General features: G+C 49.8%; 2 protein-coding genes and 1 long non-coding RNA gene across 6 annotated transcripts; all 3 read left to right on the top strand.

Moving 5' to 3' along the window:
• The first annotated feature begins 3,473 nt into the window (after positions 1 to 3,473).
• LOC120706561 lies at positions 3,474 to 6,569 on the top strand. 3 transcript variants are annotated; one of them, XM_039991243.1, is made up of 3 exons: positions 3,476 to 3,961; positions 5,696 to 5,736; positions 5,865 to 6,569. In XM_039991243.1, exons 1-3 carry the CDS (start codon positions 3,684 to 3,686, stop codon positions 5,927 to 5,929), a joined length of 384 nt encoding a protein of 127 aa, XP_039847177.1. In that variant the 5' UTR covers positions 3,476 to 3,683; the 3' UTR covers positions 5,930 to 6,569. The 3 variants fall into 3 exon arrangements, 1 of the variants encoding a protein (XP_039847177.1); XR_005688350.1 differs by having other exon boundaries at positions 3,474 to 3,961; positions 5,656 to 6,569; XR_005688349.1 differs by having other exon boundaries at positions 3,475 to 3,961; positions 5,593 to 6,569.
• Positions 6,570 to 7,648: 1,079 nt separating this feature from the next.
• LOC120710552 lies at positions 7,649 to 8,424 on the top strand. Its single transcript, XR_005689927.1, has 2 exons — positions 7,649 to 8,106; positions 8,211 to 8,424. It is a non-coding gene; the product is annotated as an uncharacterized LOC120710552 (long non-coding RNA).
• A 9,850-nt stretch (positions 8,425 to 18,274) lies between these two features.
• LOC120706559 (CO(2)-response secreted protease-like) lies at positions 18,275 to 22,092 on the top strand. 2 transcript variants are annotated; one of them, XM_039991240.1, is made up of 9 exons: positions 18,275 to 18,711; positions 18,880 to 19,075; positions 19,280 to 19,544; positions 19,668 to 20,205; positions 20,284 to 20,387; positions 20,456 to 20,698; positions 20,811 to 20,922; positions 21,018 to 21,231; positions 21,324 to 22,092. In XM_039991240.1, the coding sequence occupies exons 1-9, from the start codon at positions 18,619 to 18,621 to the stop codon at positions 21,887 to 21,889; spliced, it is 2,331 nt and encodes a 776-aa protein (XP_039847174.1). In that variant the 5' UTR covers positions 18,275 to 18,618; the 3' UTR covers positions 21,890 to 22,092. The 2 variants fall into 2 exon arrangements, with proteins under 2 accessions (XP_039847174.1, XP_039847175.1); XM_039991241.1 differs by having other exon boundaries at positions 18,290 to 18,669.
• The last annotated feature ends 1,272 nt before the right edge of the window (positions 22,093 to 23,364 follow it).

The following is a 23,364-nucleotide window of genomic DNA, read 5'->3' as shown; positions in this document are numbered from 1 at the left end:
GGGGTGGTGCCGCTGGCGCTGGGGATTCTTGATTCTTGGGCGAGGCCGCGAGGGCGAGGGAGGAAGAAAGGAGAGGCGGGGGGATGGGTATTTGACTTGTTCAACTGATCAGAGTGGGCCGGTCCGGGCCGGGTTGGGTCTCGACTTGAGCCCGGCTGGACCCTATGAGGCTATGAGGCGGCGAGCGGGGCGGCGGAGAGGCGGCGGCTAGCGGCGCATGTGACCGCAATCGGCAAGGGTCCCTCCCATCAATTAATACCTTGGGCCGATTAATTAGCAGCAGATTTGGGAGCGGCGAGGTACGTTTCCATTCTAGGGCGCTTTCAGATTTACCAATGCTCTAGCAGATTAGCACGGCTGTATGACTTCGACTGCAGAGCTCATCTTAGTTTTTTTTGTTTTGCGGGTAAAACTCATCTCAGTTTGCCCGCATGGTATCAGAGTTTGCCATGGTCACCCTCACCCGGGAAAGGGAAATGCCGAAATGGCAATTCCAGTTCTAGATGTGGAATCGGTCCTATGTGGTTTCATGAACCATTGTTGAGGCAGTTTATTTATAGTTCGTTTTTAATCGATTCTGCAGGTCGCAGGAAGCAAAATATTGTGTTAATACCAGTTTATCTATGTTTGCGTTCTGTGTAGGCTACATAAAACTCAGCCTTTCATGACACCTTCTCGTGCTTCAAATTTAGAACAAGCTTGAAGATGTTGCTGAATTCAGGGAAGTTCTCTCCAGGCTGAGAACTTTATCGATTATCATGAGCCCGTGGGTGAGATATAAAATCAACTTGATTGCTTTGCACTGTGTCTGTTTGTTTCAAAAATGTATGACCGATGCGCGGGTTCAATTGTTTACCTACTTGAGCCCAATTTATTAAGACTTTGCACCAAGACATTGAGTTTGTGATCTGAAGCAACAGTCCTATACATTCCTTTCAGTTCACTTGATACATAATAGTATTTATAGTTCACAATTTGGTTATAACTGCAAACTATCATAGAGGTTATTTTCTTGAGTTGTTTCCTGTTCATCTAAAGGAAAAGCTGTTTCCAGCTATTCACATCGCAGACTGCCCCCTTGTAAACTCTCGAGATAAGTCTAGTGTAAAAGCAGGCTTAGTGGTGGTCTCTCTAGTTACAAGTTCTCTTTTTCCTAATGTGAGTTGCCTACGTGTATTATTTGCCAGATTGCTAGATTACTGCAGTCACTCATTTGTGTGCCAAACTGCTTGGGAGAATGCCGGCTCCTAAGAAGAATGTTGGAGTTTTATTGTTCATTGTTTGTATTGCACAATTTACATGCAACAAAAACCACACCTACAAAAAGGGCACCGTGCTAACCATTGTCATGTTTGGTATCTCTGCCTGTGTATCATTCTGAGTATAGTATGCTCTTCTTCTGCTTTCATTGTCCTCTTTGTCCCTGTAAGGGACGCCTGTTTCTCTCCTTTCATGTGGTCCACCATATGCAGCCACAATCGATCCAGGCACATCTCTTCTGATGTTTTGTTAATTTCATTTCAATGTCATTAAAATTCTTTTGATCTCCCAGAGGGATGATGGTTTTATTCAAACACATCAGGATGGGCAAGTTCTTAGACAATTTCACGCATTAAGTGGATTCAAAGATCTTGATGCTAATTTCAGGATAGGATCCTGGGAGAACTCTTTTGAATTGGTTCTCTTTTTTTGGGTGCTGTATACAAGGTCCAGCCTTGTGTCATGTACTAGACCTCTCGTTGTGCTCCCATACCACCGATGTGTGGATTTCTGCAGTCTTGTTCTAATCTTAAGCTGTTACGTTCATGCCGGCTTTCCTTTTTTCCCCAGCGAAAGACTGTTTTGATGGTGTCTACTCATGCTTCCTAGGACTTGTCTCTTCTATAGCTTGCTTTCATTGTCAGACTACCATGCTGAATTTTGTTTCACTGGTCGAGCCCGTTTGGCACAAGACCGGAGCATATTATGCATGTTCAGAGGGCCTGAGGGGGATGTGGCTAGGGGCTTATCAATGCAAGGATGATCCTTTTTATGCTAGTGCCAGTAGTTTGGATGGTTTGTAGTGACGTGGGATTTGAGCTATCCATAGAGAAGCCTCTTTTTTTTTTTTTTTGAAATCAGCTAGGAGCACTAGCACATCATCTACCTCCTAATATTTCACTTGGCAAATCTTGATGTTTGGCAACTTGGCAAAAGTTATGGCAAATAAAATAATAGGCCATCTCCAATAGCTTCCCATATTTCACTTGGCAAATCACAAAACTGTGGGTCCAGCCGTCACGCGTGGTTTGCTTTGTTTTTTTTTCTCCTCCGTCTTTTCTAGATTAGTTGCTGTGTTTTTTTTTGAACCAAGGATCTCATTGACACGACACATCTTGATTAGGGCAAGTGTAACTGCAAGGGAGACAGAAGCTGCGTCCTCGAAATACTCTATATCCACGCGGGGGAGAAGCTGCGCGCACGGCAAAGGTTTCGCGGGCGCGGGAGAAGCTGCGCGGGCTGGGGAGCGGGCGGGGGAGAAGCTGCGCGCGCGGGGAAGGTTTCACGGCGTCGACGGGAGTCGCGATGGCAACGCGGATACGCGCGCGGATAAATGCGCGCTGGGACGGAGGAATTTGGCAACTTGCTAAAAATGCCAAGTTAGATGCCAAACTATTGGAGCTTGAATTTTCTTGATTTGCCAAAAAAAAACAAGGATAGCAAGTAGGGATGGGGAACTGTTGGAGATGCTCTAAAGGATGAAGCAAATTTTGCTACATCCACACACACAGCCACCCCCCACTGAGAGAGCCATGAGGCAATGCACCAAACAAATTGTACCCAGTTTGTCCACTCCATTAAAATTGATGGCTCAAACTACCTCTAGCAAAGCTTCAATGCGATTCAAGGGTTCATGTTATATGGATCAGCCGCTTCAACGCTCACTCGGCCATCGCTCCTCCGCCCCGCACGCGCACCCCCCTCTCCCGCTTACGGCAGCCCATGTTCGAACACCAGGTGCTACTCAATTTTCATTTTTCCTCCACCAAATCGGTGCTCCTGCTCCCTCCTAGGCTTGCCCTCCCGCGCACCTCACTCGAACCCGTCCTGCCGTCATGACCCGCCACGTCTTTGGACTCCCGCCGCTGTCGTCAACAGTGCTGAGTGCGGCATCCGGCCGCCGCCGCCTGGACGCGCGCCGCCTACGGGCTCCGGCTGTCGCCGGGACGCGTACCCCCAGGCTACGGCTCCAACACCCGCGGGCGCGAGGTGGGGAGCCGGCACCGGCGCGTTCCGACGCGGGGGCTGAGCGACGTGGCGCAATGCAGGTGGCCGGGTTCCAACGCTTTCTTCTTCCCTCGCTTCCTTCCCCCGACCCCCAAACCTTGACTTGCTTGAGGACGTTCGCCGCCCGGGTTGGCTCCGGGCTCGCCCTCGCCGGGTCCGGGGTGGCTCGGGCCAGATCTGGCTGCTAGTTTGGGGGCGCCGCCGCTTGCCCCTGGGCCGTCTGAGTTCTCGCTCGGGCCCCCTGGCGGGGTGTTCCTTGGGCCGACGCCCCCCTCTCCCTCGGGTTGCCGGGGGGGTTAGTGCTGACTCGGCTCGGGTGTCAGCCGCTAGCCACTGGCTTTCGGCCTCCGGCCCCAGGTTGCCGGCGGAGATGGGGAAAGCAGCACCGACGCGGCTGCACGGCCAGGCTTGACATCATGACGCGTGCTGGCTGCGGCCTTCGGCCACCACCGTGCCCCGTGCCCTTACCCTGCGAAGAGCCAACGCCGGGCCTCGCCTCCACGCACAGCGAATCTACGCCCCGTGCACCGCTGTTCCCTTCCTCTGCTCCCTCGCCTCCGCATCCAGGAACACCGGGCCCTCCTAGGGTATTCCACTGCGACCGGCGGCCCATGGTATGGCATCTAGCAGGGACGCGCGGCTTCTGGGATCGGGGGTCTGTTGTCCCCAGATCCGCCGATGTCGTTGCCCACCGGTGAGCAAAGCTTCCTCCGTGCTCTCAGATTTCTGTCTACTTCAGCCATTGCTGATTGCTGGTTTCGGGTTAGGGTTTCAGGCTTTTTGGGCATGCTAGGGGAATGATTTGTGTGTAATTTTCTGCTTAAAATGATCCCGGGCAGATAAAGGGAGTGATGTGATTTAATTTAGGAAGAAGTCCACTTTACCCCCTGAACTTCTCAAGAAGTCTGAAAAACACCCCCGAACTCAAAAACCGGGTAAATTACCCTCCTCAACTCTTCAAAACCGGGCAAATTACCCCCTTAGCTGGTTTTGACGGTGGTTTTGGTGGTGGGCCCTACATGTCAGTCTCTTCTCTCTCTTTCTCTCTTTCTCTCTCCATCTCTCTGCCAGTCGCCGCCCACACCTTCCTTCGCCGGTCGCCGCCCACGCCTCCCTCCACCAATCGCCGGTCGCCGCCCACGCCTCCCTCCGCCGGTCGCTGGTCGCCGCCCACGCCTCTCGCAGATCCACGCGATGCGAGCTCGCGCCGCCAGGAGAAGCTCTGCCGCCGCCTGGGGAGGAGCCACCACCGGCCCTCTGCAGCGGCGCCGTCTAGCCGCCATGAACTGCCGCGCGTCGACGATGGGAGCGCAGGCTGCCGTGGGGCTCCGCGGACGCGGGCGCGCCACGCTCCCCAGTGATGGCCATGGTGTGGGTGGCTATGGCGGACTGGCGGACGGCGCTCATCGGCGAACTGCAACTCCGGAGCTTGGCCGGCGGGGGTGAGGCAACGGAGAGGTTGACAGGGCCATGAGGAAGCTTCATGCCAAGGGAATCGACGTGGGGCCTCCCCGACAGTGGCTGATTTTTTGTGGCGGTAGAGCTCGGCCGAGAGCAGAGCAAGGCAGGCGTGGTGGCATTTGGGCGAGCTGGCGCGCGGCGAGCGGGTGTGGTGGAGTAGGGCAAAACCGGGTCGGGCACGGCGCGAGGTGGGGCGGCGAGCGTACCTGGCCACTGGCCTCGCGGCGGTGCTGCTCGTCGTTGCCGCCGCCGCCGTTGTGGCGGCACTGGTGCTGGCGAGCAGGGGCCAGCAGCTGCGATGGTGGCAACAGGGGTGGGCGGCGGCTCCTCGCAAGGCGGCGAGCGGGCTGGCGACGGGAGTAGGCAGCCGCGGGTGGCAGGACTGCTCTGGTGTTGCCGGTGAAGAGGGAGACCAGAGAGATGGAGAGAGAAAGAGAGTGAAGAGACTGACATGTAGGGCCCACAGGCTGACATGTGGGGCCCATCACCAAAACCACCGTCAAAACCAGCTAAGGGGGTAATCTGCCCGGTTTTGAAGAGTTGAGGGGGGTAATTTATCCGGTTTTTTAGTTCGGGGGTGTTTTTCAGACTTCTTGAGAAGTTCAAGGGGGGTAAAGTGGACTTCTTCATTTAAGGTATTTCCAATGCTCTATGTTCTTATTGATTTGGTGGCAGGTTGCTTTGCTTGTTAGCTTGGCACAAATACTCCTCCAACTCAGAGTTCAGTTCACTATTGCCCAATTAGACCCACAAATATTGGTCCTTGTAATACATGATAATATATATACTTGTCATTTGTCAATATCTTTTCGAACTGTAGTTCATTTGTCAATCTCTATAACATCTTTTCTCCTTTTTGTGCAGACTGCTCAAATAACATTTGACAACAATGTTGTTCATGCAGCTGTTTTTGAATTTTATTTGCAGCTGATTCTAACTGAAAATGTTTGAATGCTTTGGCGAATAGGCTATGTGCATTCTCTGATGGCATCCGTGAGTTACATTTCGGTATGGCACTTAAATAAACTTATTTACATCTGATCTTGTAGTATATTTGTATGTTTTTGTTCAGACTCTCAATCTTGGATCTCATAGCTTGACACAGCCCAAGTCCTTCTGTGTGTGACTTGTTTCAGGAAAGATAATTGTCATTCTTTCTATATGCCAATTATCAATTTGTGCAAGAAGCAAAGATGGCTGACTCTTTCTTTCTGTTTTGGTTACCTACCAGAAGAGTGAGAAAAAGAAAACACCTGGACACACCTATTTGAAACTTCATAATCAAGTTAGATGAAACTGTTTTCTTTGGCCTCGGAATTAAGATACCTTCTTATCTCTTTAAAATAAATCGATGCAGAAACTAATTTGAACCAGCCCACAAGTAGATTATCCGGCTGGATTTGGGTTGCAAAAAAACCGCATCTTTTGTTTCTCTTGATATGTAATAAGAGCAAAATAGTTCTGTAGTTATGAGTTCAGCCATGTATCAACAAATAATTCATTTGGCGGGGGTTGGATGTGTTCCTGGTTGGTCCATGTTATCTCCCATTGATATGTCTCCTGCAAAGGGTATGAGGATAGGTGAGCGAACAGCCTTTTTGACAAAATCCCATGGTGTACATAAGCATATTTTGCTTTGATCATTGTTATATTTAGTTGCTTATGAATTTTAATCTGAGGGCGGGGTGAAACTTTTGTGCACAGAATTAGCCTAAGCATAAGCCCTGTTTTAGAACAATGTTTCTCATGTAGGTACATAAAAGGTGATTAAGGCATTTGTGCGCTGCTTCAACTTTTGTAGTAGCCCTGTTTTTGAAAATGATGATGACGTTACTAATGAACCTGCTGGAGCAGATGTCTCAAAACAGCTACGGCTAACTCTGGCAGATGCAAGCAATGCGGTTTTGGCTCAGGTCTGTATCATTGTTTTTTAGAACTCCAACAGAGTAGGTAAATCAGATTGGATAGGTAAAAGTAGATAAATTTTCTTAAAATCACCATCCAACAGCCTCTCCATCTCCATCTCCATCCGCTCGGTATCCCGCTCGCGATAGCAGCCTTTGCCCTCGTCATCTATTCCGAGCCCATCGTGCTCGCAATCCGTCCTCTCCGGTGGTCCCGCCCTCTCTCCGGTGCCCTCTCCCGCACCGCTTGCCTGTCTGCCGGTGTCCGCGCTGCCGCCGCCGCGTTCCCCCGGCTCGCCGCCTGCCGCGCTCCCCTGCTCGTGAACTGCAAACTCCGCCGGCTGCCGCGCTCCTCTGCTCGCGGACCGCACACTCCGCCGGCCGCCGCGGCCCCTGCTCGCCGGTTCCAAGTTCCGGCCGCTAGCTTCGCCGGCAGCGAGCTCCACCGACCCGGAACCAGAGCTTCGACCGCGAGATCCGGCTACGAGCTAGCATCCAGGGCCTCGTGTGTCGGCCGCAAGCTACTTTGCTCGCTGGTGTATAGCTCGTGCGTGCCTGCCGCGAGCTCCGGCGGCCATGAGCCGGCGTCCAGGGCCTCGTGCGCGCCGTCCAGGAGCTTGCTGGAGCACGGGCTCGCCGGCCACCATTGATGCCAACCAAGCTTTTCCCCCGCATGTTGATCCGCCTCTCCAGCCCTTCTCCGCCCGAATTGACCTCCAAAATGGGTTCGTGGTGGGTCACCAAAACTCCCCGACCCCTTTCCCTGTTTGTTCCCGCGTCGCCGATGCCGAAACGCCGCCGCGCCGCCACGCCGCCGTGGCTGACCTGCCGCCACCGCGGTGCATGTCGCTAGCCGCATGCGCATAGCCCTGTGTCGCGCCGCCACGCCGCCGTGGCTGACCTGCCGCCACCGCGGTGCATGTCGCTAGCCGCATGCGCATAGCCCTGTGTCGCGCCGTCGTGCGCGCCGGCTTCGCCCTGCCATGCCATGCCGGGCCGCGCCACCGCCAGCGAGAGCCGCGCCGCCGCCGCACGCCATGGCCAGTCTGCTGGGCGGCGGAGCGGGCAGGTGACGGTGACGGGAAACAAGAGGACGAGGATGACTAGTATGTTGGATAGGATAGAGATATGGAGAGCCAAGGTTAGTTAAATGGATAGCAAAATAGTAATATGGAGAGTTGAATTTGGCTAGTCTCTTGGAGATACTCTCACCCTGATGTGGTAGCTGCTAGAGTAATTTTAGGCAGTATTCCATTTGCTTAGGCCATATGAGCATTGAGCAAAGACAGCAATGATATTTGCCAATACCTATGAGTCGCTTCATGTGTTTAAGAATGTAACCTGGAAATTGCACTTGTTTCAGTGTCCTTATTATTAGATGTACAAACCACTTCCTCAGGTAGCCTTTGGTTCCTCTACATATGTGTTTACTTTGAATATGGAACTGAGGGAGAAAACTGATTAACTGAAGCAGGTATCAGCTCTGCTCTCCGAAACCATGTCTTTGCCTTTTCTTTTGCAATTTCTGCCTTTTCTCCGAAACCATATTGATGATTTGCTATGGTTGCCGTGAAGCAGGTACTAATGGATTTTATTATCTGTAATGGAGTTGGAAAAATAATTAACTTAGTCTATATTTAGTTTACAAGAAACAATGTGGTAGCTAATTAGACCTGAGGCTTATGCATGCATGAGTTGAAGACAAACAAATACTACTTAAATTGTGCCCTACAATCTGAAGGGCAATTTGTTACACATGGGCTTTATTTATATATTGGTACTCCCATGAGCATGATGCTTGAATGCTTAAATGGAAAAAAAATAGATGTATCCATATGAACAAATTTTCTTTCAATTTACAGTCTGCATTTCTTTTTGTTGGAGGAACAAGAGATGTAATATTTAAGATGAAAACTAGATGGCATGAAGGCTATGAAGAAAGGAAAAAATGCATATGTTGCATGGTCAGGAATGCAGTAGTGTTCTTTTTTTTTGGTTTAGGCCATTTAATTTGCTCTTCAGTTCCTTGATTAAAATTTTGAATAGTTTCAACATGTTCACTGTATTATTAATATTTTCACAACTTACTATTTTGCAAATTTAGAAGATTTTTTGAATAGTTCCTAGACTAATTGACTTACATTGCAGTTTTGTTTGTCGTATAGCTTTCAACTATAACAATGCTAACATTTCTGCCAGTCATGGACTTGTGGGTGGTGACATTTGGATATTTGGAACCCGTGTTCTTTTTTTAATCTGTAATTTATCCGTGGCGTTAGCACGGGCACCTTACAAAGAAGGTGAGGCACCCGGCGCCGGCCGGTGTGGGCGGGCTGCCTCAGCCCCAGCTCGGCAAGCCAACCGAGCCCCAGCTCGGTCCTTTATGGAGAAGCCTTTGAATATTAAGTGAATAAACAAAGCAGTGAGTGAGATGAGCGCCGGATGTTGAGCAGTGCCATTTTGTTTCTTTCTGCATTGACTTCTGAAGTTATAATGGACACTAGGGGTAGTAATGGGCCACGGCCCTAATAGCCTCCTCACATTTCAACATGACCCTTAAATTTTTTAACTCAAAATTGTATAAGATTAGAATCCAGTCTTTTTAGAGTCCAGCTCTTAAATTTTTTATATTAAAATCTAGGGCCCTTTACCATCCCTGTGGACAGCTCTTCTTACTCTGGATTCTTTTCATTTCGCGTTTAGGAGCGAGGAACATTTATTTTGTGCACTTGCCGCTTCGGAAATAAAATTTAAAATAATTTTAATTTTACTTTTTTTGTGGAATGGTAGATTTTTATTTTTATTTTTATACAGACTGAGGTATCTTAGCTGCAGCTTTGATGTTTTAGTTGCCTAGCTAACAATTTGTGTAGATGGAGATGGTACCCAATTTGAACTCTCCTCTGAACTCTGACTCGGTTGCCGACTCCGACGCATGCGCGCCTGCCTATAAACTTGGCGAGGTAACCTTCAAAAAAAAAACTTGGCGAGGTGGATGTGGATTCGAGTCCATGTCCATCTGTTCCACTATGACTCATCCTGAGGACGATGAGGCCACGGAGGTGCCGGCGGCCGGCGGCGGCTGCACCCGGGACTCGACGGAGCCTGCCATCGCCACGCCCAAGGGTTCGTTGAGGGAGGTGGGCGTCAACGACGGATTCTGGGAGCAGTTCCTCCGCGACGGCGACGACGGCGTGCGCGAGCCCGCGGATCGCACCATGCGGCGCGTCGAGGTGCGGCGGCATGAGGACTCGCGCGTGCCCGACGACGGCCTCATCCAGAGCGGGACGACGGAGCCCGCCGTGCCCAAGGGCTCGTCGATGGAGGACGACGTAGGCGTGGCGACGGTCGGGGTGCGCGTTGACGATGGATTCTGGGAGCAGTTCTTCCGCGACGACGACGACATGCCGGCCGATCCCACGGCCGACTACACGGCATTGCTAGAGGACTTGCGCCGGTTCGCCCAAGACGGCGCCGCTGGGGAAGAGGCGCCGGCGGCGTCCGACGACGACAACGATCAACTTCTCAACCTCACGCTGCTCACGACCAGTTCACCGTGCTCGAGACAAATTTCTTGATGGATCTTTGCTTGCGCCACTCACGCATTGCGCCACACTCAGCCTGAAACGTCGACGTACAGCATGCAGCTGATGCAGAGCTAATATGAAATATCTCCAAATCATGCACGACCCCTCCTTCGTAACAATCTTGTTCGTCAACAATGTCTGCACTCTACAAATATATAGTTTTATTATCCCATATTCCCATGCACTTTTATTCTCTGTAGAATCGCTATAGTTATGCACTTATCTATACTTATTTCGTTATAGTTATGTATGGTTTGCACGGAGAGGTTTTGCATCTGATATGTTCCCTTATCTAATGCCCCTTGGATGTTGATTCGGTGGCACAAATGAAGTTTGCACGGTTTGCATGAAAAGATTGGTTTGCACCTGATATGTTCCCAAACATACAAGGGTTCCTTGTCAGAGTTTGGGTTTAAGAAGTGATCCAACTATTTGATGTGATTCATTCTAATGTATGGGGCCATGTGAAGTTCATTCTATCTCTCGACACAGATGGTTTGTTACTTTTATTGATGGTTTTAGTCGGTATACTTCTATGGTTAGAAACTAGATATTTGTATGGTTAGATAAGCATGAAAAAATTTCTAGAGTTACATATTTTGTAAAGAAGTGTGTAGAAGATGGACACACGGCAAAACTATATGAGCTATGGAGTCCTATAAGTAGGGGTGCTCCCCTCTCCTCTTGTCATACTATAGCATAAGAGGTCCCAAGTAGCAAATGACAAGGTTGTCATATAGCGCAGTAGTGTCATAGTAATGGTGAATAAAGAGTCGAGTTTCCATCAATGTATAAAATTGCGCGTTATAGCGACGCAATAGCTATAACACCATTGTACTAAATAGCAGGCTATTGCGGCGCTATAGCGGCTGAGAAGGGCATTCCGCTAATTATTATAACCCGCTATTTTATACACTGATTTCCATATAGAGTTGGTCTCTCAAATCAGTGTCTAGGTGAAGGTCTTCTTGATGCAGTGTGGGTAAAGAGTCTACAGAAGAAGTGATATCATATTACTTTGGTATTACTTCTTGTAAGTCGTTGTCAAGGTTAGGGACACCGATTTCTCAACAAAAAAGAATTGAAAATAACTTGTAAACCAACAATGCCACGATGTCAAATGTATATCATGGGTAGAAAGTCCACCAAATTCAAAGAAAATGATGCTTCAACTCTCTGAAACAAAAGTCATCGATAGCAGCGTACATTTGCAGATTAGATAATCATGTCCCTAAGCAACCATAATGCAAAAGAAAATAGCATTAGAAGAGCATCCACTCACATCAGATCTTGCATGCCTGAAGTGGTTTCTAGCAAATTAAACTGTCTTTTCTTCATCTGAGTCAGTGTCAGCATGTGGGGTAGCTACTGGTATACATTGCAAGAACTCCTTGAGCTCTTTTCCCCCAAGGATAATAGTTTTCAACTGTTTCGTCAAATTCAAACTTCTAAAATTCACTAAGTCCATCTATCATGCTATCCAATGTAGTGCATTGCCCAATTCGATCCATAAAAGTAAACGCAGAATGGTTAACTAGAAATGCAATAGCATCAACACTATTTGATTTGTCACCCAGTGGACAATTTGATAAATAACCAAGCAAGTCAACAGTGAAGAGAGGATATGGATCTTCTTCCTCTTTATCAGGGATACAAAACTGTTTTTTAAAGATTTTTGTGATCACACCATAGTCATTCATCTTCAGTAAAATCCACCTCTATGCAACTCTCATCAAACACAACTTGTACATCATGAAAGAGGGTGTGACTTGCATTATATTTTCACATCCTGCACAAAGAGATAAACAATTAGCGACAACACCATTTAGATTGCCCTGATAAGAATGTTGCACTCTTTTCTTGGGTCTTAGTGTTTGTTAAAGTCTTCGGAAGAGGGGATACCACACTGAACACATCAATATGTTTCATTTCATATTCAGTGAAGGAATTACTATTTCACACTTTTGAATGTGCAAAAATATTTTCACGCCTCCATGGAGCAAAAACGTGCATGTGCATATGCAGTGTATGTGTAGGTGTGGGCCAAGTTCGCATAACTAGGCTCGGCCGCTCACTCATCGTTCTGTTCCATGCACACCTAGCTCACATGTCTCGTAGTCGTTAGAAATGGTTTTATCTGAATATTTCGATTCTGATAACCCAAGCAAGTTCCCAGTTTTTGGCTTTGCTATGGGCCAGACAGAGAGCTTGGGTTAGCATCCCCCCTCCCCCCTCTAACTTGGATAGAGACAAAGAGTTACAATCCCACGTACTTGAGCCCAAACCAATCGACTGAAACGCCGCCGCCGCCGCCACGTGGGAGTCAGATTGATGTTTCTTCTATCTTCTCAACATGCGGTGGGTGGGAGCCGCCGGTGAGCACCAAGAGACATCAGATGTATATACAATACATATATATAATACACTAAAATTCAGCGATGATGAATAATCATGCACATTTCATATATATGAAAAGATTGCAGTTGTAGGACATGGCGACACCCAGATGGAGCAATAGCAGGACCGAAACTCGGCGTCCACTTCACCATGATGCATGACGCCATCTGTTGCATGCTGGCAGCATGCTCTTGTGTGGATTCTTGGGAGGACGACACTTGGTGAAGAAGTCGCTAGCCAAGATGATAGGCCATGGACCACGGCACTCTATGATTTTTCGATGATAGTCCACTTGACATGGCGGTTGTGGCCCGTGGACAGGGGGCCTCTCTTGCTGCACATGTCGAAGCAACGACGGATGCGATCGACATCGTCGACCATCATGGGAGTCTCCACCGTCGACCATCATGGGAGTCTCCACCGTCCTCCTCCTCCATGGGCACACGTCCTGCAGCACGAGGTAGAGGGTGTCGTCTAGTATCAGCACAGAGTATAGGGGCTCCACGTCGTCCTTGTACTTGAGGACACTGCCGGCAACCTGCTCCCAGAGCAGACCCCTCTCAATCGGTCTTCCACTCCTTGTGGCCCAGGTCTAGAGTCCACCCGCACCATCATGTTACAGGGGCGGTCGATGCATGTATGAACTTGATGCGGCTCCCGACGCACACTACTACGAAAAGGGTTTGTAGGGACCGGTGAAACAACATTTAGGGACAGGTGTGAAACCCGCTCCTAGTTCTTGCAGCTACAAATGCTATTTGCAGGGGAGGGTAACGCGACTACCCCCGAAAATCCATTTCCAAGGTGAGTCAACTCCCCCCCCCCCCCCCCGCACACACATACACACACACACACACCAGCCTCTGAAAATGTATTTGTAGGGGCGGGTCACCTCCACCCCACCCCACCCCCCTACAAATCGATTATGCAATAGGGCTCAAACAAGGTGAGGTTTTATGGCAAAGTAATTATTGCATATGCATGAGCTCTCTAAACTAACATCTAGCTCTCTAGCAAATTAATTAATCTTGCCCAACCCACAACTCAAGTATTTGTTAATTATGAGTAGAATAAGCAATTAACCATAAAAGTACCATGAATCACTTCCAATATAACCGATACTTTCTATGAAGAATTTGTTGGACAAAGAACTTGCTCATAACCAAGAGCACAATAATTCAAATTGATTATTAATCTTGCAAGGATGTACTTCTTTGCCCACGAGATGCAAGGACCATGCGCCTCACCCAACTAGCCAAGTTGGATAAGGGTACTCGCACCAACTATATCCGACAAATCTCAGCATTGATATGCCTAACTTATGCAGAGAGTCACCTACATCCATCGAGGACACCCCTAAACCTCTCTACATAGCCTCTTGGCCATGCATCTAGGACCATGCATCAAATGCCAAGGCAAAGAAAGTAACGGACTCATCCTTACCATGATTGGATATGTGGTAGCATGATAAAATGCTCAAAACCAAGGTCATCCACGGACTGTAACTAAATGATCCGAGTGGACTATGCATCCGAGACTCGTTTCTCTAGGCCCTACCATTCCGCCCGAATCACGAACTACTATACCAACATATCCATCACCGATCTTTCCACATAACCTAAACCGAACATGTGTGATCAAGGATAATCAGCAAGTGTGTGTAGTGACTCTAATCCATTCAATCCATTCCTATCAAGTGATAAAATATCTCTAAGTTAGGCTAAGCCACTAGTCAAGTTGATTAATTAATTAACTAACATGTGACAAGGACATGGATAAACAAATCAAGGAAGGGTAATGCATAAGAATAGGTACAACAACGCGATAAATAAACATATTAGATAAACATAAATATCAAATAAGATAATTAAAGCTAAAATATTTTAATTGGGTAAAAAGGATCATGAATAGTTACTTGCCTTGGTTTTTCTTTGGGTTCAACCATGAACTCTATGAGCTCGCACTCAACGCACTCGATGGGCTCAACAGGCTCTCTATCTGGCGTTTCGGTCACTATAATGGATGAATAGGTGTATGCAGTAGCATGATGCTATGGTTGGTGCATGAATTATATAACATGAAGAATGAATGGCACAAAATGTGAAGATATACAAAATAAGCATAAACAACCCAAAATTAAGCTTTTCTACTAAACTAGTTACGAGAAGCTAAAGTAAGAGTTAGAAGAAACTTATACCGCAAACATAAATTATGGAATAAACCGAGCATGCAGAGAACATCACAACAAACTCATGAGATTTGAATTTGCAGCAAAAAAATTTTAATAGAATTATTATGAGCATGAAAATTTTTAGCTACTCTAAATAAGATAATAAATCAGAATAGACATGAAATTAAGTTCAAATAAGTTCCATAAAACTACCACAGGAACTAGACATACGACAAAGCTAATAGAAGTGGTTTTCCAATTTATAATTTTCATTAAAGATTTATAAAAAAATAAACTTTCAGGTAGCAGCATGAAATCAAACTAAAACCATGCTAAACTGTCAAGTTCCCTCCAAACAAATTTTACAACTAGATAGATCTATCAACCAAAAATCTAACAAAGTTAAGTTTGAAAATTTTAGAGTAGCAGATAATTAATCAAGTATTTAAATCACTTACATAACAACAAAGCATAACTAAATTACTATAGAAGTAACATGCAAAACAATATTTTATAGAGTATATTTGATCCATATAAGTCTAACAAAACAAGTCTCAAAATTTTTTTCGAGATCTATATAAATTTCTACACATTTTACAACTTCTCATATTTACACAGATACGAAAACCACTCTAAGATTCTAGATACATGGATCCAACTACCCCAGGCTCCGACAGGTGGGCCCAAAGGTCAACCGGCCCTGGCCGGGACAAGGCCAAGCTGGGGGCACGTCCAGCGCACGAGAGCGTGCGCAAGCGATGCGCTACCGTGGCACGGTGGAACATCAGCTAGGGAGGGGTAGGGGCAGGCGCACGGGATGGCCGTGAAGCTCGTTAGAGGCATGCACTGGTGGGGAGAAGCAGTGAAGGGTTGGCGTGACAAGGAAAAGTGGTATCAGTGGGAAAGCTCCGGCGGAAGCCCTGCAGGAGGGGGAAAAGAGGGGGTAAGGCCTCAAACGGAATGAGGGAGGCGAGGGGAGGCCGAGGTTGCGAGGAATCGAAGAATTACTCATCGAAGTAGGGGGATTTGGCGGCGGCTGGAGTTGGGGAAGAAGCTCATGGTGGCGGAATGGAGGAAGGGGGTGGCTAGGACTTCTAGGAGGCCGGCCGGGGTTAAAAGGAGGGCTAGGGCGAGGGGCAAGGGTGGTTTTTTGCGTGGCCCCAAGCCTAGCCGCCAAAGTGGAGGCGCCGCCCATGGCGACCAACCAGAGCGCCAGGAGCAACGGGAAACAAGGGGGCGTCGCTGACGAGTGGGTCAAGCGAGGAAAAAAAAGGGTAAATCTGTCCGTTCAACTTCAAAAATTAAAACCAAGATGTTCTTGAGCTAAAAAAATCACCAAATTTTTAGAGGACAAAGATAAAATCACCAATATCATTTTACAACAACAATCACTCAAAAATATTTTCTATATTGCTCCCAGAACAATAAACAACACTGTAGTTTTTACAGTTTCTAAGAATTTTATGCCTCGGGTTAGTTGTCACAAAATTAAGAAAAATATCATAAATTCATCAATTTAATTATAATATTTAAATAAACTTTTTGGGGGAACTTTTGAATAAAAAAATTAAATGTACTTCACAACCATGTAATCACACAAGGCACAAAAATTGAACAAATTCATGAAAACATATGTGCGTGATGCTTCATTATGCTTTAATGATGATCATGACAATATTTCTTAAAGTTTTAATCATATTTAAAATTTTGGGTCGTGACAATTTTTGAGCAATCACCCTCACAACAAGAGTGGATGCCATTGGCTTTGCAAAGTTGGTCAGAGGCATTTCCGTTTGCTTGCTCAGTTGGCTACAGTACTTGTTAGTACTTGACAGTGCCCCCACACTTCCCTTTATGGCCCTTGATACTCAAGAAAAGAACAATAATCAATGCTCCAAGATTCTTTAATAGTTTGCATGTTTCGTTTCGTTCCTTTTCTTTTTGGCAAGGAAGCTTTTCATGTTCATAACCTTAAATGCAAAAGGGATTTTTAAATAGTCTATGTGTAAACTATCTACTTTTCACTGAAGATGAATAACGTCTTGACCGGCTCAAATTTAAACGACAAGTGACTGTTGGTCTTTTTTTTTGATGGAAGAGAATCAGATACTTCATCTCCTAAGGCCCTGTTTAGTTCTTTACATGTAAACACAAAAATGCTGTAAACGCATTATTTTGCAACGGAATCTTACTAATTTGAAGTACTAAATGAAGTCTATTTACAAAACTTTTTGCATGGATGGGCTGTAAATCACGAGACGAATCTAATGAGCCTACTTAATCCATGATTTGCAAGAGTGATGCTACAGTAACTATCCGCTAATTATTGATTAAATATGGATTAATTAACATCATTAGATTCGTCTCGCGATTTACAACCCATCTATGCAAAAAGTTTTGCAAATAAACTTCATTTAGTACTTCAAATGACCAAGATTTCTTTGCAAATTTTTTTTGCAAAATGAACACTCATGGCAGCAAAGCGAAATGGACGAACAGTAACCGATCGCGCAACCAATGGATTCAGGCTTTCTCCCCCTAGGCTGTGCCCGGGTCAGGGCCTGATCGAGGCAACTGAAAACACAGTGGGCTGCCGTGATGGGTTGGAGCAAAAGTCATCAGGGATGCATTGTGGAAGCACTTTTGCTCATGTGCCGGTTACTGATTAGGGTCAGGGCCTGTATGGAGTTGCTTTGCCCCTTTACTCCCCACGAACCAAATCATCACCATCCGTATCCATGTGATCGATCGGATCGCCGTCTCTGATCCAGCCCGGTGAGAAAAGATACAATCATCGCCATTGATCCAAATAAAATGGAAGATAATCTAAAACGATTGCTATTGCTACCAGTGCGAAAGATGGGGGAGTTGTTCAGAGTGGCAGTGCCATTGTTGCGAGGAAACGAGTTCGATCTCTTCGCTGTGGAGATGGAACATGAAAGGTTAATTAGCTACCAGAAAGGGAGAGGCTCACTCCCTAAAGGCAAGGCTATCCGATACGTTACCTGAAACTGACTTGCCCGGCCTCTGGCCACCAGACGCCGACTGACCGACACCATCAGGTGCAGATGCGTTTTGTTTAGTGTTACCGACGTGTTCTCGACGGAACACAGATGTGGTTAAAGCCAGGAATGCTTGACACGGCATAGGTTTCTTTCTGGCTTTATGGTCGATCCATCACTTTCCTTGCAATGCTTCTTCCCATCACGGAGCTATCCTCCCCATCATCAGCAGCCACTTCAAGATAATTTGTACACTCACCGATATGCAACTTTTGGTTCCAAATGTTAACTTCTGACATAAACTATACACACATCATCTTTAAGAAAAATAGGAGAAAAAACCATGAAATTTTTGCTAGGAAAGCAAAATCACTGAAGCCGAAGTGCAGGAGGAAAGTGAAAGGCAAGGCTCCATTTCCTCCACTGAAAGCGTCACTCAGTCAGACCGCACTGCACATATTCCATTCCCCGGCGCCAAGCAATCTCTCCAGCGAAACAATTCCCCTCACGTTGATCCGGGCATGGTTTCAGGCAGACACGCGGCCGACCCGACGACGGCGACGACGACGACCGAAACGAATCCCGACGAGAGAAGCTTCCATCCACCACGATCCCGTCGAAAGCGACGCCGCAGCCGCTGCTCCAAAAGAGGGCCGCGGCCGGTCATCGGAGGCCCAGGTGAATCCGATTCTGTCAAAAGCGAGGCCCGGCTCCGGCTACAAATGTGGTGGTGCCCATCCTGCCGGCATCAGCCAGCGCCCACACAGCTTCTACTGCTGCTCCGAAACCTGCCCCGGGCTCGACAGCCGAGCTGATCGTGCGGGGCGCCAATGGTGAACACCGGGCGCTTCGTCATCCTCGTCCTCGCCTACCGCTTCCTGGTACCCATCCTCTCAGCCGAACCGGACCACGCCGCCAGAGAGGTAGTGTGATGCTGTTGATCGATTGGCAGCTGAGCTGCAAGATGGAGCTGAATTCAGTAGCAGCCACTGTCTTGGATAGGATAGGATTATATTATGCTTAATGCTTGCTTGTTCCATCAGACTCGCTGAATTTTGCTTGCTGATCTGATGGTGCTGGCGGTTCATCAGTCGTATGTCGTCTACATGGGGAGCCCGTCGGGCGGCGGCGGCGACCTGGAGGCGGTGCAGGCGGACCACCTGCAGATGCTGTCGTCCGTCGTCCCGAGCGGCGAGCAGGGGAGGGCGGCGCTGACGCAGAGCTACCACCACGCGTTCCAGGGCTTCGCCGCCGTGCTCACCGACAAGGAGGCCGCCGCGCTCTCCGGTGAGGCTCTTGCTCCATATCCATGGCTGCTCGAATTGTTTCTCTTCAGTTTTTTTTTTAAAAAAGAAAGCATTCAGTTTTTTTTTAAAAAAAAACTTTGCTCGTCGAATTGTTTCTTCCCTCGCAATGATCGTGAGAGCGAACAGCGAGGCATTGATGGTGACTTAGTTTGGATCTGCTCGATCTCCCTGGCGTTGTTGGCAGGGCACGAGCGTGTGGTGTCGGTGTTCAAGGACCGCGCGCTGCAGCTGCACACGACGCGCTCCTGGGGCTTCCTCGAAGCGCAGTCCGGGCTCCAGTCCGGCCGCCTCGTCCGCCGCGCGTCCGGCGACGTCATCATCGGCGTCATCGACACAGGTGTCTGGCCGGAGTCGCCGAGCTTCGACGACGCCGGGATGCGCGAGGTGCCGGCGCGGTGGCGCGGCGTGTGCATGGAAGGCCCCGACTTCAACAAGACCAGCTGCAACAAGTACCAATGCTTGCTCGCTCGCTCGCTCGCGTTATCCTCTGCATCGACCTGTAAAGAATGTTCCGTGCCACGAACAAAAAAATAACGAAATGCGTGTCTGCCATGTGCCCGCCGCCGCCGCAGGAAGCTCATCGGCGCCCGGTACTACGGCGTGCAGCCCGAGGCGTCGACGGCAGCCTCCCACGCTGCGGCCGCGGCCGGCTCGCCGCGGGACACCGTGGGGCACGGCACGCACACGGCGTCGACGGCGGCCGGCGCGGTGGTGGCGGGCGCGGGCTACTACGGGCTGGCCCGGGGCGCGGCGAGGGGCGGCGCGCCGGCGAGCCGGGTGGCCGTGTACCGCGCGTGCTCGCTTGGCGGATGCACCTCGTCGGCCGTGCTCAAGGCCATCGACGACGCGGTGGCCGACGGCGTGGACGTGGTGTCCGTCTCCATCGGCATGACCTCGGCGTTCCAGTCCGACTTCCTCGCCGACCCCATCGCGCTGGGCGCGTTCCACGCGCACCAGCGCGGCGTGCTTGTGGTCTGCTCCGGCGGCAACGACGGGCCCAACCCCTACACCGTCGTCAACTCCGCGCCGTGGATCCTCACCGTCGCTGCCTCCTCCATCGACCGCTCCTTCCAGTCCCGCATCGTGCTCGGCAACGGCGCCGTCGTGAAGGTAACCACTGGCTGAGCACTGTTACGACGCCGTCGCCATTGCCATGGTTACATTTCTTGGTCGCTTGGTTCGTGTCAGGGAGTGGCGATCAACTTCTCCAACCATAGCCTCGGCGGCGGCCAGTACCCCCTGGTGTTCGGGGCCCAGGCGGCCGCCCGCTACGCGCCGTTGTCGGAGGCGAGGTACACGCCGCAGCTGAACTTCGACGCGACGCGCCGCGATTCCAACTGATTGGTGTGTTGCGTTGCAGCAACTGCTACCCTGGATCGCTGGACGCGCAGAAGGTGGCCGGGAAGATCGTGGTCTGCGTGAGCACGGACCCGATGGTGTCGCGGCGGGTGAAGAAGCTGGTGGCCGAGGGGAGCGGCGCGAGGGGCCTGGTGCTCGTCGGCGACGCCGAGAGGGACGTGCCGTTCGTCGCCGGCGGCTTCGCGCTGTCCCAGGTCGGCACCGACGCCGGCGCGCAGATCCTCGAATACATCAACTCCACAAAGTGAGCGTGAGCCCCGCCGCCGCCGGCCGGCCGCCGTGACGAGACCATTTTCGCAGCGGGAGGGTTACTTCTGAGTTCCTGACACGCCGCCGTTGATCTCTTGTCGATTCAGGAACCCGACGGCGGTGATCCTCCCGACCGAGGACGACGAGGACTTCAAGCCGGCGCCAGTGGTGGCGTCCTTCTCGGCGCGGGGGCCCGGCATGACAGAGTCGATCCTCAAGGTAAATTCCTGACCCCCAGAAGAATCGCGACGAGATGCTTTTGGAGTTGGAGCATTTTGGTGGTGTCCGATCCTGACATTTTGGGCGCGTGGCAGCCTGACCTGATGGCGCCCGGCGTCAGCATCCTGGCCGCCACGATCCCGTCCGCGGAAAGAGATGACGTCCCGCCCGGGAAGAAGCCGTCGGCCTACGCCATCAAGTCCGGCACCTCGATGGCCTGCCCGCACGTCGCCGGCGCCGCCGCCTTCGTCAAGTCGGCGCACCCGGGCTGGACGCCGTCCATGATCAGATCGGCTCTCATGACCACAGGTACAGGCTACACAGTAGTAGAACAACCTGCAAAAAAAAAAGAAGAAAGAAAAGGAAAGGAAACTTAACCTTGGCCGGCACGTACTACGCAGCGACGACGACGAACAACCTCGGGAAGCCGGTGGCGAGCAGCACGGGCGCGGCGGCGACGGGGCACGACATGGGCGCCGGGGAGATGAACCCGCTGCGCGCGCTGAGCCCGGGGCTGGTGTTCGACACCGGCGCGCGGGACTACCTCAACTTCCTCTGCTACTACGGGTACAAGGAGCAGCAGGTGCGGAGGGTCTCCGGCGACGCGCGCTTCTCCTGCCCGGCCGGCGCGCCGTCGCCGGACCTCATCGCGGCGGGGGTCAACTACCCGTCCATCTCCGTGCCGCGCCTCCGGAGGGGGGCGCCCGCCACCGTGGCGCGCACGGCCATCAACGTGGGACCCTCGAACGCGACGTCCGCGGCGGCCGTCGAGGCGCCGCCGGGCGTCGCGGTGCGGGTGTCGCCCGACCGGCTGATGTTCTCCGGGAGGTGGACGGCGGCGAGGTACGAGGTGACCTTCCGCGTGGCCGCCGGCGCCGGCGTGGGCAAGGGGTACGCGCATGGCGCCGTCACCTGGTCGGACGGCGCGCATTCGGTGCGGACGCCGTTCGCGGTCAGTGTCCTCTGATCTGATCGAGTGGCCGGTGTGTTTTTTTGCTTCTGTTTATTGTCCTGTTTGTTCGTGTGCGCATGGTTTTGAGGGTTTTGTGTTACACGAGTAACCCATTTGTGTTCTTCGAGAACCAAAGTGGCCGATTTGTATCGGGGGAGCAGTGTTCCCCCCTTGTTTTGAAAGTAGGGGAATAATTTGAAATTCAGTTTTGTTAACCATTGCCATTGGGCCACAATCATGAGAAAGTCAGCATGTTTAGGCAGTTACGCTCACTTAAGCCCGTGCTCGTTTGGAATTGCGGCCCAACTGTTAAGCTAGCAAGCAGAAGATTAGTTTCTGGATTCGGTCCAATTAACCATCACTTGTCTGCTGTTCTGCTCCAGCACCAGCTAATAATATTTTTTTCTTACCAAATCAGCATCAGCCACCAGTCAATCAGCAGTAATTTTCTCTCAGAACAAATCAGCACTAGCCTCCAGCAGCAGCTAGCAAAACAGTGTGCATATATATTGTGGAATTTTTGGGATGTACATCAATTTGAGCAAGTTTTATTGTGGTATATAACTTGTCCACCGGCTTGGAGCCTTTAGCTCAGATAAGGTGCCCACGTTTATGGCTAATAAAGTATTCATTCCGCGGGAGATGATGACGTGCCACTGAGACGCATATCGGCATATGTGATCGAAAAGTCCTCATCAATTCTAGTACTGTTCCATTTGTGTTGCGATCTCCAGAGGAAGGAAAATTGCAGCTTCTTTAGGCCTAGTTGGGTTAAATTGGATTCATTCCGGGGATAATAGGTATAAATAGAGACTCATGATAGGTACAACAAGAGATCCAGATTTATTCAAACCGGAAACTAATTGCAGCAATATAGACTCGTGATAGGTACACAGGAGATCGAGATTTATTCCACACCTCTCGACTCATGAATTGATTTCCAATAACTAATTGCACACAGAGAGAGTTTTTTGGAAGGCATACTCGATCAGCGATTGCAAGCTCGCTAGCTGGTAGCTTTTTCATGCCCTCTCTCTTCCACATCAGAGAAAATCTGACGCTAGCCAACGATTTCGACTGCCACCGGAGGAGGCCTTACATCTAGGGTTCCCCGGGAGTCAGACACATGCAGCCCTGTATAACAACGAACTAGTATGCCATGACACCTTACGCAAGTGTGATAGCTCCGTATCACATAGTTTCATGCGCTACTAGCGTAACTGCGACGATCGAAACGAAGTGCGTGCCTGCTGAGGAAATGGCCGCTAATTCGTGTCATTTTTTTAGAGTCGCCGTTTGTTTCTTCATTCAAGCGAGTGATGACGCCATCTCTTGCGGCCTAGCGCGCTGCTACCTCCATCTCTCGACCAGTGGCCGGTGCTGCTTCAGTTGCCGCACCTTGTGCGTGTAAAACCGTCGTGCCAAATGGCTTCTTCTTCTTCTTGGGAAGGGAATTGGGATGCCCATACACAGAATCTGAGAATCGGTCC

The sequence above is a fragment of the Panicum virgatum genome, chromosome 5K (genome assembly GCF_016808335.1).
Source record: "Panicum virgatum strain AP13 chromosome 5K, P.virgatum_v5, whole genome shotgun sequence".
NCBI lineage: Eukaryota > Viridiplantae > Streptophyta > Magnoliopsida > Poales > Poaceae > Panicum > Panicum virgatum.
Note: the sequence above shows the minus strand (reverse complement) of the source record. Positions and strands in the feature narration are given on the sequence as shown.